The sequence below is a fragment of the Arvicanthis niloticus genome, chromosome 22, assembly GCF_011762505.2.
Source record: "Arvicanthis niloticus isolate mArvNil1 chromosome 22, mArvNil1.pat.X, whole genome shotgun sequence".
Classification (NCBI taxonomy): domain Eukaryota; kingdom Metazoa; phylum Chordata; class Mammalia; order Rodentia; family Muridae; genus Arvicanthis; species Arvicanthis niloticus.
The window spans coordinates 16407150-16424961 of NC_133429.1; the positions used below are offsets into that span (position 1 = coordinate 16407150).

The following is a 17812-nucleotide window of genomic DNA, read 5'->3' on the forward strand; positions in this document are numbered from 1 at the left end:
CAACCATAAAATTTTGTCATTACTTTATAACTTTAATTTTGCTACTATTAAAATCATAAGTATCTGATATGTGGGGCTGCAACCCACAGATTGAGAACTGTTGCTTTAAATGTTAATCCTTTCCTGATTTTTTTTCCAGAGTCTATAAAACATTCATTTGGTTTTGTATCTTACTATTTTTCATATCTTTGAGGTTTTTAAATCAAAGATTGAAGAATATCATAGTTTGCTATACCTGGCATTTGCTGAACATATAAGTTTCAAAGACTTTTCTTTTTAAAATGTATTTTCTACTTGCCATTTTTATGTAACACATTTTTTCAGTGTTTTCTTTCTTCCTCTCTGGTGCTCCCTGGGGATTCGAAACAGCTAAACCCCGGCAGCACTGCAAAGCACTAACTTGCTTTCTAGGCGGCCTCTTCAGCTTATGGGCTTGTGGCTCAGCTACAGGTTCATCAGCCTTAGAATGGACAGAGCCTAGAGACTCAAGCACACACACAGCAGCTCTGAGTTACTAATCTAACAGTGGAGTGGATGGCTTAAAGAAGAGTCACTGACCCAATGGCTGCTTTTCCTTGGAGTTGGAAGGAAGTGGGGGGACAGCATGGAAGCAGTTACAGGTTCCTGATCATGTCCATGCATGAGCAGGCTGTTGCATGGTGACTTGTCGCTGTCCATTAATATGCTGCAGGGGACTGTGGGCTCCCACAGCTTGGATATTCACCCCTTACCCTTGCAACATCCTATGCACTTGCATGCAATGAGCCGGCACACCTTTCCTCTTGTTAATCTATTGTCAGTTCTTTCTGGCAGATTCAATTACTAACCTTCAGGGAACACACAGTGAAGCTGTCTGCTGGGTTAATCTGCCCTTTACAAACTTAACTTCTTTTGTTTTCCTTCCCTTTGCCAGGCATCTTACATTCTAAAAAAAGATGCACCTAACTGATTAAGATAGGGTCAGGAAAAATATGATTTATTAGATCTCCTACTCACTAATCTTTGTTTAGATTACAGAGCCCAGAACATCTGCTGCCTATTGATACAGTAGAATAAGTAAAAGAAACAGACACCTCAGGACTAATGACTGCTCTGGTGCCCTCTATGACTAAAAATATTAGCTCAACAGTGAACCCATTCCTAAATTTTATTGAAAAAGTCAAAATCAGAAGTGATTTTCATAACACTATTATAGTACTTGCTGTGATTATAAAACTTTGGAAACAAGAACAGAAGAATCTTTAGGTAAACAGTGACATTAAGTAATAAAATATATGCAATCACTAAAAATGAAGAGGATTGGTGATAGCATGCCTGGGACACAGCACAGTGACAAAAGAAAGGCAGAAAACAAGTTTAGACAAAGAAAATGATTGCAGAAGAAAGACAATGCTGCATATGGAAACACAAGATAATATTTTTCAAATAATTTCCATTAATATTAGAAAGAGAAAAACATACAAAAATATCTTTGAAAATAGGCATAAAGTATCAATTTATTTTATGCTCACATTAATAAAACTACTTGAGAACATAATATAAGGGCTAAACAAAAACATAACAAATGTTAAAGAAATAACACTGAGATTATTAAGGAAATGTTATTGTACCAAATATTTTCCCCAGTATAAATTATGCTAATGCCCCTATAAACGTAAAGATCACTAATCTAAAAATAAAACTCTGTAGTCATACTTTTTGAGTATAAATCCATGTAGGACATAAAGCAAATTACAGTTTAAAAATTTCTGTCATGTCAGAAATAGAACCCCGGACTTCTTAAGAGTTTCTAGAGCCGAGCTATAGCCCAGCCCTAAACTCAATTGTTTACAAAATCATTGTTTCAAAAGGTAATTAATAATTATGTACATTACCAGATCTCTATATTCAAGCAGGCTTACGAATACTTACAAAGTTTATATACAAAACAAAATATATTCACAAATATACAATGTGTATAAACATACTGTGATATGTTTTAACATCTCACCTGCTTTACCTAAAATTCCCTTCTTAACCTAAGACATCAGTAATACAGATCCACATTTTTAACTGCTTGGAAAAAGGCAACTCTCAGTGAGCCCAAGCTGCTGGACTTGCCCAGTGCTGACATGCAGTTACAGCTCAGGAAGCCAGCAGCCAGCAGCTCCGCACAAGTGGTGCAGCTCTTTTTCTCTTGGAGAAAGACAAAAACTAATAGTTTTAATTCAGCTCAGACATTACAAAGTAAGACTCAGTATACCTAGGCAACCTCATTTCTGACATGAATCCCAGTTGGATGTAGATTCAGTAAAATGACAAAGCTTTTGTCACTTTGTCTAGGAAGCCAATTTGGTGATTCTTACAACCTCCAATCCTTGATTGTGTATAGAAACAAAAGTAACATTTTCAATTTAATCATGAATATGTCCTATTACTTTTTTCTCAATGACCCAGACCCCAGGTACAGTAAAATCAACCATTGCAAAATTGAGCTGAACACAATATATCTGAATTTTAAAATGTCACTGTCTGACACACTTGAGATGTTATGAACCCTTGCATTTTTAAATGAATATTTAATATAGTTGAAATTTTAAATGAATTTTAAGTAAGCTTATAATACAGTTTTTTAATGACCAGTCAAGTGGCAATTCTGGTAATGATAGGTAAACGGCAATTAAATTGTAGGGAAAGAACTAATGTAAAAATGCCTTCAAGTGTTTCATTATGTACAGTAAAACCTGAGTGTGCAGAGTCATTACACTGACTTTCCTAAGAGATCTAGAACTAATCTTTCTAAGTAAAGAGGCCAACTTCTATTTCCTTGCCTTAATGGTATAGCTTATCAAAGAATATGAAATAATATAGCATATAAAAAATAACCATTTGTTCCAGGCAGAGGGAAAAGTGCACTTCAATTTCTTTTCTTTACCTTCTTATTATCACATACATGCATGTGTTCGCACATACATGCATGTGTTCACACATGCATGCACATACACACACACACACCCTATGGAATTCAGTTACTGTTGCCTGCGTAAGTTTAAGGCTGCAAACTTAAGTACTGAAAAACCTACAAGGGGTCTCCTTCCTGAAGAAAACACTGACAACCTGTAGCTCTGCCTCTGGATGTGGGCCCTTGTCGGAACAATAATTCCTGAGGGTAAATTATAACTGGTACGCTAGCAGGGGCTGAAGGGAGTGCACAAACTAGTTTGTTTGGTTTTTTTTAACTGTTTCTTTTTTTTCAAAATTTACTTGCCTCTACCTAAACACCATAATTCCCTGGTCACACACCAGGCGTTCAGTATGAATGCATGTACGTATCAGTCTTAAGGCCAACACAGTTTGAAGGTTGCAATCCTTCTATAACAGAAATGCCGTGGAAAGATGAAAATCCTAGTTTTAGGACTGTGCTACTTGCAAATATTTGCATTTTGTTAGAAATAAGATATAGAAAGATCAAATATTTAACTATATAAGTGAATTAATACAAGCACTCTAGTATGTGTTAGCTTACTTTATCTTTCTCAAAAACTGCCATTACAAATTAGCTAGTTTTCCAGAAAGGTAAATAAAATTTTTAATGTTCAAAAATTTAAACTTACTTTCTTATGTAAAATAATTTAAAATATAAATTATTAACTTTATTTTTAAAACACAAAAAGCAAACAAACAAAGAAACAAAACAGCATACCTGCTTACTCCCATGGCCAAACGGTGAACTGGATGTATTAGTGGTTACACTGTGTAAGATAATCTCACCACTGAGCGACCCAGAAGCAATGTAACAATCATTCCAATTGTATGCCACACAAGTCACTTCACGTTTATGATCCTGAAAGAAACACAGTGAAGAACAGCAGCCATAAAACCCCATATTTTGATGAAAAGAATATGGCTATCAATTGATACCTGTGCTAACAGTTTCCTTCCAACACAACACCACTGAGTTGATTAGGACAACACATAATCAACGTGAAGTCTCAAGAGACAGTATTTCAGGACCATATTAAGTGTCCACAGACCCTGAAACAATAAACAGTCCAGAAGGTAACTTACTTAATGCTCACCTGCCAGAACTGCCTGTCTCCCATTGATGCTGACAATATTTATTTCAAGTTAAACATTTGCTCTTGAGTATTACTGTTCAAGTAGAAGACACTAAAATTAGCTCCAAAATGACAGCAAATGGTAAGTGAACAGTGGCATCACGGGCACACAAGGAGGAAACAGGCATCACTATCAACTGACTGACTGAGAAGCATACAACTGAATCTGACCTTAAAGAAAGGATGAGAGTGGGGAGTGGTAGTACACACTTGTAATCCCTACACTGAGGAGGACCACGAGTTCAAGACCACCCTGTACCACATCGAATTCTAGGTTAGCCTGAGCTATACAGTGAGGTCTTATCTCAAAAGACAAACAATCAGATAAACAAAAGATCATAGAGATAGAAAAGGAAGAAGCCAGACATAGCAAAGTGGGAGCAAAAGCAACAACCAAGCTGGAAACACGGGCCAGCCGCTGTCCCACTGGCTGAATGCCGTCTCCACTGGGGTTTCCCGGGCTAACTAGTCCATCATTAAACATCCTAGGAGGCAATGACATTTCCCCATCTACAGATGAGGTACCTGAGACATGAAAAGAAAGCTTAAGAGATTGGTGCATCCCCCATATGTGCTAAGTGACAGACTAGCATCCAGCGCCAAGACCAACTCCAAAGCCCTTGGCCCTCCCAAAACATACTACCTCCCAAACATGAACAGAAGCTACTCTGAGGGGATGAAAAGTCCAAGACTTTGAATAAACTGAGTTCACAAGGTTTATTTCCAAGCATCAAATTAGAGATGTTTAACAGGAATATGTAACCCTGATGTGAGTTATGTTTTGTTTTTTTAACAGTGTAGTATTCTGTCATTTACGAAGATAAATATCCTAAACTTAACACAAATCAACCAATGGACATCACGCTATAGTATAACTTAATCAGGTGATTCCCCACTTCTATCACAATCGCCTGAGTGGGAAACTGATGCAAAGAATAAGCACCACTGTGTGCACTGCTGTCCTAGGAAATTAAGAGTGTGTGTGTCATTCAACAGAATGTCTGTGACTTTGTAAAGGAGCACCGTCTTCCTAATTTCAGTTGTGGAAAATACATAGCCAGGAAACATTTACTATGCACTAACCAATGCCAAAAATTGTATTGATTACATCACTAGGGATAAGAGCATAGATAAGGAACTCAAGACAAAAGAAAAAGTTTCATAGATGGAAAAATACATCTAAAATAGACAATAAAGCATTCTAAGAATTCCAAACGCCGTGAAAACAAAAGGTTGTCTGCATTAAGAAAACTGGAGAGAGGAAATGAGAAGAATGTTGCCGCACAGGAATGGAGTAGCTGAAAGCCAAAAGCTCTGACGATCTGGTCCAAGACCCACTCTCTCAGCTCAGTAAGACACTCCCTACACAACATGGGTCCATCCCTGTAAGCAGTGTGAATTCATAAAGTGCACAACTGAAAGACTAAACAGAGCATGGTGTGCATTTGCACGGACCACCACTGCAGAGTGGAGAGTACGCACGTTCTTTTACATCTAACTCAGTTTCTCTGCCTGCTCATGAGAATAATGTCTGCTGCTTTGCAGAGTTTCAGAAATGAACAGTAAGCACCTGAAAGCTAGCACAGTAAGGACCGAGACAAAAGCCAACTATTTCATTAGGAGCAACTCTTCAGTTTCCTGGTTTTTCCTAAGCAGATTTAAAGACGCTCCAAAGTTTAGCTAAGCATAAAAAAATAAACTTCCTAAGGTACCACAAAGCTACTACAGGATCGTGTCTCAGTTTAGCTATGAGAGGAAAAAAACAAATGTCTGGTATTTACTACAAACAGTCTGGAGATGGGATGGCAACAGAGGAGGTGAAGACACAGATAAAACATTACTGGCAATAAAATGCCCACCAATGTCAGATAATGAGTAACACGGTTAACAGTTCAAGTAGGTCTCCTCTGTGTATGCAAGAACAATTTTTTAAAATTGTCTATTAAATACTTGTAAATGACAAACTTAGAAATAACTTTGCAGCACCTTCTAAATACTTTTAAAAAGCTAAAAGTAGAGTTAAGGAAGTCTTGACCACACTTTCCTGAGATGAATACGTTTATTTTCTGAAACTACAAAGAGCAAGGGAACACTGATTTTAAATAGTAAATTATTTTAAGAACTATTTCATTACCAAGTTTAAAAATATGCAAACAAAAATATCATCAACAGTAGCAGCCAAACACACTGCAGAACTAAGAAGCTGAACTCTCAACTCTAGTAACTGAATTCTAAAACCACACACATTTTCCCAAAATCTTTAAAATACATAAATAAATAAATAAATAAATAAATCCCTGATTACAAAACTACACTTAAGAAAAAGAAAAACCTCCAAGAACTCTTCATTCAAAACAACAGAAATACATGAAAAATAAGGAAAAGGCAATATGAGTCACAATTTTTATGAGGAAAAGTTTCAGGTAGATAGTATCTATATTTCCCCAACAGACCCCACTTTGATTCTAAAACATTTCAATTATGAGGACAAAGTTTGGTAACCATCCCAAACAGGGTGTGAGCTACCCATTCTGTAAATATTTAAAATATATTCACTTACCTTAAGAGACCGATGAAGTCGTTTTGACTTTAAATCCCAAATATTAACAGTGTTATTTAGGCCTCCACTTGCCAAATACATTGATGTAGAATTTAAATCCACACATGTCTGCTTTTGCTATTTAAACAAACAAACAAACAAACAAACAAACAGAATTAGCTAACAGAGCCCAGAGATGACTGTAAGCAGGCCAGCAAATCTGCTGAGTCACAACCATAAAGATGCTTACACTTGCAACCAAAGATTTCCCTCACAAGATCCAACAGCTTATTCACTTTCAGATGTCAAGAAAACAGCAAACCTTACCCCAGTGAGTCTCAAGAAAGTCACCCAATCCAGACCTCACGGTCTAGTGATGTGGCTCAGTGGCTGACACTTACTGAGCAGGTGTGAGGTTGTGGGAAACCCACTATCAAATAGGAACACACTTATAAACATATGAACAAAGCAACCTGGCCTCATACAGTTCAGCCAGGGCACAAATGATCAAGGGGAAGTTGAATATCCTTCAGTTCCCTGTTACCCTGGTCGCAGCCTATCAACAAGGCCTACAAACTCCAATCTTATAATAAATTCCACATGCCTCCCCTCCTCTAAATATATTACTACCGCTCACCCAAACTTTGCCCAACCATGGCAGCAACCTCCTCGCTAGTTTTCTTGTTTCTACTCCTGGTTCCTAAAAGTCCATCCTCCATAAATAGAGGACAAAAATAATATTAAAAAAAAAAAAAAAAAAGAAAGAAAGAAAGAAAAGAAAGAAAAAGGGGGGGGGGGGAGAAGCAAGCCAGAGCTGGGTCTAAAGGTTTCCAATGGCTTCCAGGCATACCTAGAAGAAGCCCAAACCCATCAACCTGCTGTCAGACCCATATGCCTGGGCCCTGCCCTACTCCATCGATTGTCATCTTTCTCATGCACTGATTCTCCACCAGTAACGACCATGCGGTCCTAACACAGCAATGTTTAATTTTCTAACTGTCTCACGGCTTCTACATAGCTGTTCTCCTTGTCAGACGCAAAATTCACGGAACCAGTACTGACAGCTCTACCTGGTCAACAGACAACAGATGCTACTTGGAAACAACATCCCTTGGCCACACTTAGTGCGACTTTCTGAAGCAGTATCTCAGTTCTCTACAAAACAACTTTCCAATACCTGGGCATCTTTGCTCAGTATATTGTCTGCTTGAAATCAGAAAGTCAGTTTCTTAACAATTACAACTATATTCAACCAACATTACAGAACAATGGCTAAATTCAAGGATTACCAAGTATGTGGTACTCTAGTGCCATCAGTAACAGGGAACCTGGGCATCTCTTCAGTGCTTTATTTAACCTACTGAAGCAGAGGGGAGCTACACGAATTGTTCTTACTTCCAATTGAATGCCATGAAAAACAAACAAACAAAACCAAGAAGGAGACATGAAGTTCAAAGGAGACTTCTGTGCAGACTTCGGCAAGTCCCCTACATGTTTAAACATAAGCTGAGAAGGAGAGGGATGGGTACTACACACAACACAGGGTACTGTGCCTACCCGGAGAATCAGGCATCCCCAGACCAGGCTCTGCTCCAAAGATCGCTCACTGATGGTCCCCTTGCCACATGCCCACTGGACCAATCACATTTCTTTCAGCACTGGACCAACAGTATCAACTATCAAACATAACAAGTGCAGGACACACAGCACATCAGTGTTTTAACTTAGGTATTAATGCTCTTGTAGCACCATCCTAGGAAAGAACAAGTCTGAAGGGGTCGGTCAGACTTACTTTAGAATCTACTTGCACTGCAAATCAAAGTTCCCTAATAACCATTAAAATAACTTTTAAAAGAAATAGTTAAGGATGGTTTCCAACAAAGATTGACATATTGGGATACCAGCTGTCATAGGTATAATGATTATTAAGGGTTCAGAATAAAACCTATACTTAAGATTAGCTTACCTTGGTGATAGAAGACCTTTTATTTTAATGTATTCTAATATATCTAATGAACTTAAATCATTAATAGAAATTGTATGGTATTATAGGAATCTGTGTCCACAAGATAAAAATATTAAAACATAATTTTTTTAAATCTAAAAATAGGGTGGTCAAATTTCAAAGTTATTTTGTAACCCACAATAGCCATTAGAGTATCATTACTACCAATCTGTCCACTTCAAATTAAAAACAAAATTAAAAACAAAGCCAGGAACCTAAAATTTCATTCTAAAACTAATTTTAAAATAAGTAGGGTGGGAATTTCTTTCCCCAAGTATGAAGGCCCAATAGCTCAAGTGGCATGTGAGTTACAGAGCTGGAACCCCCTGCAAAATCACGACTAGAGCCCTAACATGTTACAAGAAATTCCTAATAAATCCCTTTATTTAAAAACTGCTTGCAAAATGCTTTTATAGCTGCATCACATTCAAACTTATAACTCTAACGAACATTTCTTCACCTGCTTTATCATGTAATGCCTCAATGTAAGAAGGGCTAAAATTATACAAATGAGTGGGAATATCACCAAATCATCAGAATCTCTATACAGCACCTGCTAAAGTATTGAAGTATGAAACAGAATCGGAAGTATAAAGTCCAAAGTCTACATTTTTTCTTTAATAGGAAAAGTTGGGCTTGGTTAGATCAGGCCTTTACTCCAAATACTAAAGAAGCAAAGGCAGGCGGATCTCTGACTCCAAGGCCAGCCTGGTCTAAAGAAGCAAAGGCAGGTGGATCTCTCTGACTCCAAGGCCAGCCTGGTCTAAAAAAGCAAAGGCAGGTGGATCTCTATGACTCCAAGGCCAGCCTGGTCTAAAGAAGCAAAGGCAGGTGGATCTCTATGACTCCAAGGCCAGCCTGGTCTAAAGAAGCAAAGGTAGGTGGATCTCTCTGACTCCAAGGCCAGCCTGGTCTAAAGAAGCAGAGGCAGGTGGATCTCTGACTCCAAGGCCAGCCTGGTCTAAAGAAGCAGAGGCAGGTGGATCTCTGACTCCAAGGCCAGCCTGGTCTAAATACCAAGTGCTAGATACTAAACAGCAGCCAGAACTACATAGGAGACTCTGTCTAAATAAACAAACACATAATCAAATAGGCTTTTAAAAAAAGTGGACAGAGGTGCTCAACACTACTTTGAAATCCCAATGCAGAAAAGCCCAGCCAGTTGTGAAGGTTGGAGGAACCAATCAACAGCAGCTTGCTGGCCACTCCTGAAAGGACCCCAAAGCCCCAAGATCGATGTCACTCCTATCTTGAAGAGTAAGGTCTACCTACTGACCAAGGACAGTCTCTTCCTCAACCTTCCTTAGCCCACGCTGTCTCAACCTCCCACTGCACCTTTGTCAGACAGTCTCTAGAAAAGGGAAAAGCAGTAGCAGCAGAAAGGAGTGACCTTGTCGCGTTAGGTATCATTCTCTTTCAAGAATAGCTTTTTGAATGTAAGAACAGAAATGAGGAAACCAGTATTATCCTGAATAAACTTATAAAACAAAAGGATAAAGAAATATCCAGTGAGAGAGTCACTGTGTACTGTGGGCCCAGGACTCCCTGACAATGCCTATCTATCTATCTCCTGCAGGTGTGTAAGGAGGGCAGGCAGATCCCTGAGTGCTGAACATGCAGAAGGCTACCTGCAGAAGACTACCTGCAGAACTAGTCTCTGCTGCTGACACTGCACTACAGTCAATAGGAGCACTCTTACAATAATAAGGGTTCTCAAGGTCAAGTCAACCTAGTGACCTAGTCATGCATCCACAAAAGGGGAAACAGAGAGAAAGAGTCTCTTCCTAATGAAATCTAAGGCCTAAACTGAAATCCTAGAATTCACTATAATCTAACAACCTTTCAGTAAGCACGCACACTCCATCTGTTACTGTATTATTCAGAGTTTAGATGAAAACTGTTTTTAAACACAAAGAACCATAACAAGAAAGTCACAGTCACTTAAACAAACTGAGATTGTAAACAGGTTAAAAAGCAAATAACTTACCCCTTCTGCAAGCTCCAAAAGTGGAACGGGCTTACATTTGCAACTTGACACCACTATTTTGTCACCACCGGAAGATGCTGTCACTAGAAAGTTATCTAAATCAAGAGTTAGGAAGCATCAAACAGTCCATGGGCACCCACGACACCCAACTACAGTTTCAGGAGCAGTCACGTAAACCAGCATCGAGACAAGAACACAAATGTGTCTCATACACCAGCTTTCAAAATGGTCCCGGCTACCAATTTCTAATTCTCTTTTCCAGGACTGCAGACCATCCCTTCTGACTTAGCCCATGAGAAACACGACTCTCTTTTATCCTTTTGGATGTGAGAACATGAGAAAAGCAGCAAACACAAAATAACAGTCCGCTTTTTCATACGCAAAATCTGTTGAGGGACTATTTTAATGATCAGGTGCTGAGTCTCACCTTCAGTTAGAGAGCTACTATCCACATCACTTTCCCACTTCTTCTAACTGTTATTTTCTCAGGACTAGAATCACTGTTGTAGATGCTTCAACCATGAATATATTATCAATGAGTATAATAGAGCATATAGCACACAGGACTGGGTGTGGTTAAATAAATACTATGTATGTTATGCAAATTTAAACTACTTTAAGTTAATCTAAATTTTTAATTATTTTACTCTCTATAAATTATACATGAATAATAAGTAAGTATAAAACAATGTGTATTAAACCAAAATGATTAAATAATTTAATCAAGAGCAAGAGTCTGGTTTTGAAAATCACAGCACATTAAATATCATAGCCCTTTACATTTACTTGTATGTGTATGCACATCCACACGTCACATTCCGAGTATGGAGGTCAGAGGACGGCTCACAGAAGTCTGTCTCTCCTACCACCAACTGGGTTCAGCCCATCAGGTTCTACCCTTTGAGCCATCTTCCTGCCTCCAGAAATAGGAATTTTAAACTTCCTACTTTTAGTAAGCAAAGTCTATGCATGGAAACGATGGAAGCATCTAGGTAATCCTTATTATATTATTTTGACATTGTGCATGGTATTCTGCTATTTTATGACAAGACCATGCATTGGAACAAAGTTTTGAGGGGCTTCTATAGCCTAGAACAACCTTCAAATTCCGATCCTCCTGCTTCCACTTCCCAAATGCTAAGATTGCAGGTGTGTACCACTGTGCCTGACTTAACATTATGCTTACAATCAAACCTAGGGGCTCCATTCATGCTAGGCAAGCCTCTACCAGCTGAGCTACATCCCCAGGCAGCGCATTACTAAAAAGATCAAGATGTTTATCTAGTTTGAACCATGTCTGAACTTCCCTGGAGTCAAGGATAGAGTATCATCTTCTACCCTACGAATGAAGTCTCCAAGTAGCAGCTAAGTCATCAACAGGAACCGATCGTCCCAAGAACCGAGTCCAAGTCTCTCCTAGTTGTGGACTATCAAATGAGTCAGCACAGTGCCAGAATCCAGAGGTAGTCACCAATGTCCCTCTTCTAAAAGGCTTGCCTTTTGGTTTTGTTTTTTTTTTGGTTTTTTTTTTTTTTTTTTTTGTTTTTTTTTTTTTTTTTTTTTTTTTTTTTGTTTTTGTTGTTGTTTGTTTTGGGGACAGGGTTTCTCTGTGTAGCCCTGGCTGTCCTAGAACTCACTCTGTAGACCAGGCTGGCCTTGAACCACCACCGCCCGGCTACAGGCTTGCTTTTGCAGTCCAGGTATTGCATGTCTCTGAGCTGAGCAGGCCCTGATAAGTGCTGAGGGGAGCTAGAGAACAATCTACACACATCTTTTCTAGGGGAGATAAAATAATCTCTACCAACATAAGACAGTGAGAGGCCACTGGTTTCTCCTGTTTACTACAGAAAAAGAACCTCAGGAAGATAAGAGAGGAGGGACTAGTTTCTAAGTTTTCTTGTAATTTTACAAGTCATAAGAAGTATGGAAACCAAAGGAATAAAGAACACTAACTTCCCTGGCACCTCATACTAACCCTGCTCATGAAATTTATATGCTGGGACCCTGACTTGCTGTGTCTGGAACTCTGTTTTCCAGTAACAACTGAACCATGGCCTCATTAGGAGTACAGATAACATGAAGCTCTCTGCACAGAAACAAGACTAGCTTCTCAAAATCACACAGTACTGCCTCATTGCCACATTAAAGGAGTGTACTTGTCAATGCCACCCAGCTACTGGTAACAACCCCCAAAGTTAAGCAGAAAAATAATCCTATTAAGAATTGTTCCGCCGGGCAGTGGTGGCGCACGCCTTTAATCCCAGCACTTGGGAGGCAGAGGCAGGCGGATTTCTGAGTTCGAGGCCAGCCTGGTCTACAGAGTTAGTTCCAGAACAGCCAGGGCTACACAGAGAAACCCTGTCTCGAAAAAAAAAAAAAAAAAAAAACAAAAAAAAAAAAAAAAAGAATTGTTCCTTTTTCTTCAAGGGATTCCCCCCCCCCCCCCCAAAAAAAAGTGAGGCTGTAAACACAATTAAAACTTAAAAATAGTGAGGACCAACTTCAGACACTTGCCACTCTCCTTAAAATAGTTTCCACATGCCACGCTGGAAAGCCCTTCCCACAGTCTGATTAATAGAGCAGCCAAGTAGCTGCTTTCACTGCTCTCATGCAGAAACCAAGGAATGATCAAGAGAGAAATGTAATTCAATAAGAAGAGTTGTCATTTGTTATGAATGTGTAAGAACAGGCATTTGAGATTAAAAAATCCTAATATGTTTGTTCATACATCGGTCATATTTTAAAGCCCTGTCAGTTTCCCTTTCATCGGGGAGAATATTAATACTTTGATACTGGTAAAAACCAGACAATTCTTAACATTTAATGGTTGTTTCAAAACAGCATGTGTTTCACAGAAGACTCATTTCTAGCATACCAATGACAGAGTATTTCCACATCAAGAAAACTAAGAGCACTTCATCTACCACTGAGGTCCCCAACTGTAGGAGAGTCTGGCTCAGGGGGCATTTGGATCATCGCAACTGGAGTTTAAGGCATTTAGTGGTTGGGCAGTAGAGGCCAGGAACACTTCCTAGCATTCTATGATGCTCAGGAACCCCCCCCCCCACAACAATGAACCGCCACCCCAAAAATGTCAATGATGTACGGTAAGCCCTAACTTTTGGGTTCCCCTCAATCCCCATCCAAAAGCTCCCCAACACAGGGAGCTTAAACCAACAGGCAAAGTGCAGGAAAACTCAACCCATTTTGCGAAACAATGCTGTTTTCATCACGGATGGAAGACACAAATCCAAGATAATCATTAAGATGGGAATGACATACAATTACTTTTTAATCTCCTCCCATCCTGCTTCTGTCCCCAAGCTCACTGACTTCCACATCAGATTCAGAAATACCCAAATGGAGATGAAAAACAAAAACCAAACCCAAAAACAACCAAAACAACAACAAAAACCATTGTAAAGTCTTCCAGGTGCTCTGCTATTCTGACCTAATTCCATGTATTCAATACATTCAATAACTGTAGACAATATAACTAATTCTATCTTCTGTATCTAAAGACTAATGATATCCAGCAAGTCTGAATGTGGTTGAAATGGGTTGCAACTAAAAATTTAAAAGAAAATCATCAGAGAAAACTAGAGTGAGTGCATATGTACTATTTTTATCGGTGGGGTTTTACTTTTCTTTTTTTTTAAAGGATACTATTGCTGCTCCAACAGACTGAACTGATTCCATGCGGTGACGAGTGGGGGTTGAATTTATCCACCAATGTCAGAAACGAAGCGTCCCATATTTTAACGTCATCTCCTGATGAAGCAAATCTGAGGTTTTCCTGCATGACTGAGCCTGCAAAAAGTTTAGAACAACACACTTAAAATGCAATTACAGAAAAGCAAGTTTTAAAACCTGGAATGCTCCTGAGCTAAGGGCAGGGGTGTTGCTTGTCCATTTCTGTCAAACAGCACACACAGAAAGTAGTATGAGTGACTTAAACGACAACCAATCACATACACTTAGCTTATCATTCCAAGAGTTCCCTCCAAAAGTACAATCAACCCAACCTCCTCGGCCCGCCTTACAGGACAGGCATGTGTGTGGCTGTCCTACCTCTCTTGCCTGAGCCACCAGATCTGGACCCTGGCCTTCTTCATGTCTACAAATCAAGCCAAGTTCATCCTCATCCTCAGGTGTCTCTTCACCTGCTGCCCCCTCTACCTCGAAAGCTCCCCTATGTCCCCCAGAACCATCTCCTTATCATCCAGGCCTCAGCTCAAAGCATCTCTGCTTCTAAAAGGTAGGTTCCCCACCTACTGTGGCAAAACCAGTCCTTACCAGCAGCTAACCTATGTTCCACCACCCAATTCAATCTTTATCATGGAACTTCTGTTGTCTTCTTTGTTCCCATAACAATGCCTGCTTCCTCACATAGGAGCTTTGAAATATTCCTGATCCATACTAAGTACTCCACAGAGAAAGGTACTAAATAATGTTCTCATTTTTTTAAAAATATGTCATAATCTAGCCTTCCTAGAAGTCTGAATTCCATTATCCCGAGTTTTCCAAACTCTAAAATTAACAACAAAGTTAAAGAAGTTGCCACTACATCCTAACACCAACTCTTGGTCCAGGACCTCTCACTTTTTATTCAGTGCGATGTTCCAACACACAAATCTGACAGTGTTACCACAAGCCAAAGCAGAGCGGCTGCTCCAAGCACTCTGAAGGGCAGCAGGTACTGTGGAAGACAGTGTATTTAAACAAACACAGGAGAGAAGAAGGCAGAGAAATAGACTCCCACACCCAATATGGGTGGTACAAGAACACTGGTATGTTATTACAGGTCCAGCAGCGGTGATGGTGCAGGCCTTTAATCCCAGGCAGAGGCAGATGGATCTGTGAGTTTGAGGCCAGCTTAGTTAGTGGAGCTAGTTCCAGACAGCCAGGGCTACACAGAAAAACCCTGTCTCAGAAACAAAACAAACAAAAACAGCAACAAAAAAGAGTATTATATTAGTATCCAATTAACAAACTGATAATACAACTTATCCTATTGCCTATTTCTAAAGACATTACATATATTAACAATGAGTTTGAAAACACTCATTGCAACCAATGAGTATAAACAAAGATTGCAACCAATCTTTGTTAATATATAAATTAGATCAATGGAGAAAACTAAGGCACAAGCAAATGCTATTTTTTAATCTATGTTCCTGTGTGTCTGTGTGTTTTTTTTTTAATCCATGGTAGCCACACAAAATATATTTCTTTTTATAGGTCAACACAGTTTCATTGATACTTGAAGTCTAATAAAAAGTGGTTACTTTTTAAAAAGGGGATGCCACTGCTGCTCCAACATACTGAACTGATTCCATGTGGTGACATACAGAGGCTGAATTTATTCACCAATGTTACAGGCCAACAGTGATCACAGACACGCCCCCACATCATCAACAAAGCACCATACATATATCTCTAATGGGCTCCAGAGGACAAACTAAAAAGGTACAAACCACAAATTCCCAAGAGGAAAAAAAAAAAAAGTTTAAGAAAAGGATAAAACGTTTAGCCAGAAACTCCCACGATTTGTTGTGCATATTTTGGGATAAAGCAGTAGGTGGGTGGTTGCGAGTTACAAGGGCCCCTAAGTAGATGCTGCTAAAAACTTGTAGAGTCACCTGTTGAATTGTAGACAATGTTTCTTTTGGTGACTGAAGCATGTACACTATGGCCCTTGTTCCCCTGCTCAAGTCGGACTCTTACGAGCAGTAAACACAACTGCAAGATGTTGCTACCATAACCCCACACAAGGAGCCTACTGTGCAGTGTGGTGCAATGGGTGGATCAAGGTTTCCCCCCAAAAGCTGAGTTAAGCGACCCGCGCGGCTTCAGTGATGCAGACTTCACAGAGTCCTCTCAGTTTCCTAGCTTGGCTTCTGGGATCTGACATCAGTCCCCTGGAGAGGATCCCGCGAAAGAAGAGCGACAGCGACCAACTTGAAGAAGAGTTCTCTGGAGTCGAACCCCCTAGCCCAGGGCGGCTGCGCTCACCAGCTACGGGAGGGCCAGACCCGAGCCTCGGGGTGAGCGAGCTGCCCGAGGCACTTCGGCTCGTAGGTCTAGGGCCCGCGACCCTGTCCTGTCCCGTCCCGGGCCACTCTCCGCCGCGCGCGCCCGCAGCCGCCCAGCACAGGGCCGGAAGGCTGATCGCGGGGTCCCCCGCCCAGGGCCGCGGCACACACGGAGCCCCCGTGTCAAGCGGAACCTCACCTCTCAAGCGTGGGACCACAGGGGGGGGGGTCCCGGCTCCACCCGCAACTCGCTGCGCTTCCGGCTCCCGCCTGGACTGTTAAACTTGGGCGGCCGGAAGTCCCGCCTCGCGTGACGTCACGGGAGAGGCGGTGCCGCGAGCGCTCAGCCAGCGGGTGTTGGGAGGCGGCCCACCCTGGGCGGTGCAAAAGAAGTTTTCCTAGCCTGTAGCAACTACTCCTTTGTCACTCATTTGTTTGCTGGCTACTGTGTGCCAGGCAAGAGATCAGTCAACACGCAGGTCCCAGGCCTGATGAAGATTACTGTCCAGTGTAGGAAGTTAGTATTAACAATTCTGTAGGGAAAAGGAAGACAAGAATAAAAGATGGGGAGTTCGAGGCCAACAAGGGCGACTCTCAGCTCCCACACAAAGGTGTCACAGTTATGACAAAGAAGAATGCTCTTAATAAAGGCAGTTAACATGGATGTTGGTTTAGGAGAGGATTTCGTGAAGAAGAAGCCATGGGAAACGGCTGATTAAACATCTAACTTCAAAGGGGTGTGGTGGTGCATCCCTTTAATCCCAGCACTCTGGAGGCAGAGGCAGTGGGATTTCTGTGAGTTTGAAGCTATCCTGGTCTACAGAATGAGTTCCAAGGCAGCCAGGGCGGTTATACAAAGAAACCCAGTTTCAAAAAAAGGAAGGGGGGGGGGGGGAGGAAATTGGGGCAAGAGCGGGAGAAGGAAAGGAGGGGAGGAGAAATGAGGGGAGGGGAGGAGAAAAGAGACGTCTAACCCAAAACGAACCCTAACCTTGAGAACGTCCCAATGGTGACTCTCTGAGCTAGCCTTCTCCAACCCCCAAGCTTCACATGCTGCTGATCAGTTACAGGAACACCAGCTCAGTGGTTATTCTTTTGAAGGCTGTTTGTCTCATGGTGGAAAGGGGCCAATGAACTGAGTTCTCCAAA

The 17812-nt window shown here is 40.6% G+C and overlaps 1 protein-coding gene across 3 annotated transcripts in view; it reads right to left on the reverse strand.

Annotated features, from left to right (window-relative positions):
* The window catches only part of Nedd1 (NEDD1 gamma-tubulin ring complex targeting factor), a 51647-nt gene that overhangs the window by 21730 nt on the left and 12105 nt on the right, over window positions 1-17812 (reverse strand). The window contains exons 1-5 of one of the 3 annotated variants that reach the window (XM_076919992.1): window positions 16863-17043; window positions 14295-14438; window positions 10629-10723; window positions 6658-6774; window positions 3683-3823 (exon numbers count right to left, since the gene is read on the reverse strand). In XM_076919992.1, coding sequence (XP_076776107.1) covers window positions 3683-3823; window positions 6658-6774; window positions 10629-10723; window positions 14295-14430 — 489 coding nt within the window. In that variant the 5' untranslated portion in view covers window positions 14431-14438; window positions 16863-17043. Of the gene's footprint in view, window positions 1-3682; window positions 3824-6657; window positions 6775-10628; window positions 10724-14294; window positions 14439-16270; window positions 16390-16862; window positions 17044-17812 lie in introns of those variants that run through there. The other 2 variants (XM_076919994.1, XM_076919993.1) reach the window with 2 other exon arrangements.